This window comes from Echinococcus granulosus (assembly GCF_000524195.1).
Source record: "Echinococcus granulosus chromosome Unknown EG_S00213, whole genome shotgun sequence".
Classification (NCBI taxonomy): Eukaryota; Metazoa; Platyhelminthes; class Cestoda; order Cyclophyllidea; family Taeniidae; genus Echinococcus; species Echinococcus granulosus.
Genome location: NW_020170593.1, coordinates 53,797 through 55,366, shown reverse-complemented (window position 1 = coordinate 55,366; position 1,570 = coordinate 53,797). Strand labels below are relative to the sequence as shown.

The window sequence follows — 1,570 nt, the reverse complement described above, 5'->3', positions numbered from 1 at the left end:
CGATCACCCTTTTCAGTGCTATTCGCGCATAAAATACTCTCACTACTACATTGTAAAAGTTTCCGAAAAAGAGAGCATAAATTATGACGCTTAGATGAAAAATGATCAGTCGCATAATCGAAACCTGAGAAATTTTTCAAAACGAAAAGTTCGCCTTCGTAAGGATTGAGTCCAAACAACTGTTCAATCATTTGCTACCCGTGTCCAGACCATCTCTGCCAGTTCCGAGGTCACAACTATGTTATTTGAGCTCTATGTCAGTTTGAAAAATGTATTTATTATATTTCAAATGAGTGTACTCAATGTAAAAAAGCACTTTTAATCATTAACCAGCAAAACTTTGGACAAAACACCTATTGCAAGCCGTGGTGGTCGATTCTTTACCGAGACTCCTACGTGCATATTTTTCTGTCTCTGTGTTACAAATGCTAGATTATGCAACGGAAATGAGGTCTCGCGATTGGAAAAATAAGACTGTTTTGGGACCGGATATGCGATCGTCCATAAGACACATGAATTAAAAAGTTTACAGTTAATGTTCAAAACTTAACCACGGACAGTTTCAAGGTTTAGCCAAATGAAAAAATACACCCATATAAGGCTGCAATGATCGCATTCGCATACTGAATGTCCACAAATTAGATTGTCGAGGCATAAACTTTAAGGATATAATCAGAAAGTCAAACCAATTTAAGCAAAAGACGACTATTAACGTGCAGTTGTAGCAGAGGCAGTTGACTGAATTCACAAAATTCGTGGCGAAAAAAATTATTTCACTTGTGAAGTGTGTACCCATTTCTACAGCTTTTATCGGTCCAGAAGTACAACAATCGACCAGATCACCAGATTTATGTAAACTTTAGCTCAATAAACATGACCTCTATTCCAAGGCCCAATTAAAGGGCCGGACATTAATTTGGATTAAGCTACAAAAGAGAAAATCACCCTTTATTTGTCCATTCCATCGTAAATAACCTAGACGCGAAAGCGCCAACCAGAAGACTAGAAATCGGAGACTACCCAACCAACCCAAATGATCCACTTTTAACAGCAAATCTCTGACAGGAAAAGAAGGCTACCCATTCAATACAAATAGTTACTATGAGAAAAATTCGGTGAACTAGTTAAATTGCCAACAAGGTTACGGAACTCCTGATATTACTTAATCGATCAGAAATGGGCCACGTTAAGGGCATTTAGTTGCCCTAAACGAGTACAAATTACCGAACAAACCTTATCTAGTCGCTCCACTAGATACTCAAATGATGGCCGATGCACCGGACTATAGCGCCATGTAGCCAACAAGAGTTGGTAAAGTCGTCGAGGGCAGGTGGTCCGAGGCCAGGCCAACCGGTGCCCAGCCCTAAGTTCAGCCAGTACAGCGTCAGAGGAGAGACCGGACCAGGGCTCCGCTCCCCCACTCCACACCTCCCACACCGTCACACCCCAACTCCATACGTCGGACGCCTGAGAAAAACGACGGCCCTGAATCGCTTCGGGTGGTGACCTGTGAAGAGGGAATGTCAGCACATGAAATGTTTGTGCCTTCAACCCACGAAATTTGTAACAG

At 41.8% G+C, this 1,570-nt stretch overlaps 1 protein-coding gene across 1 annotated transcript in view; it reads right to left on the bottom strand. All coding sequences in view use genetic code 11, as the record gives it.

The window, feature by feature from the left end:
• Window positions 1–1,570, bottom strand: part of EGR_10371 (Ephrin type-A receptor) — a gene marked incomplete at both ends in the record, with an annotated part of 2,104 nt that overhangs the window by 307 nt on the left and 227 nt on the right. Inside the window, one exon of the mRNA XM_024499620.1 lies at window positions 1,225–1,507. Coding sequence (XP_024345968.1) covers window positions 1,225–1,507 — 283 coding nt within the window. The remainder of the gene's footprint in view (window positions 1–1,224; window positions 1,508–1,570) is intronic.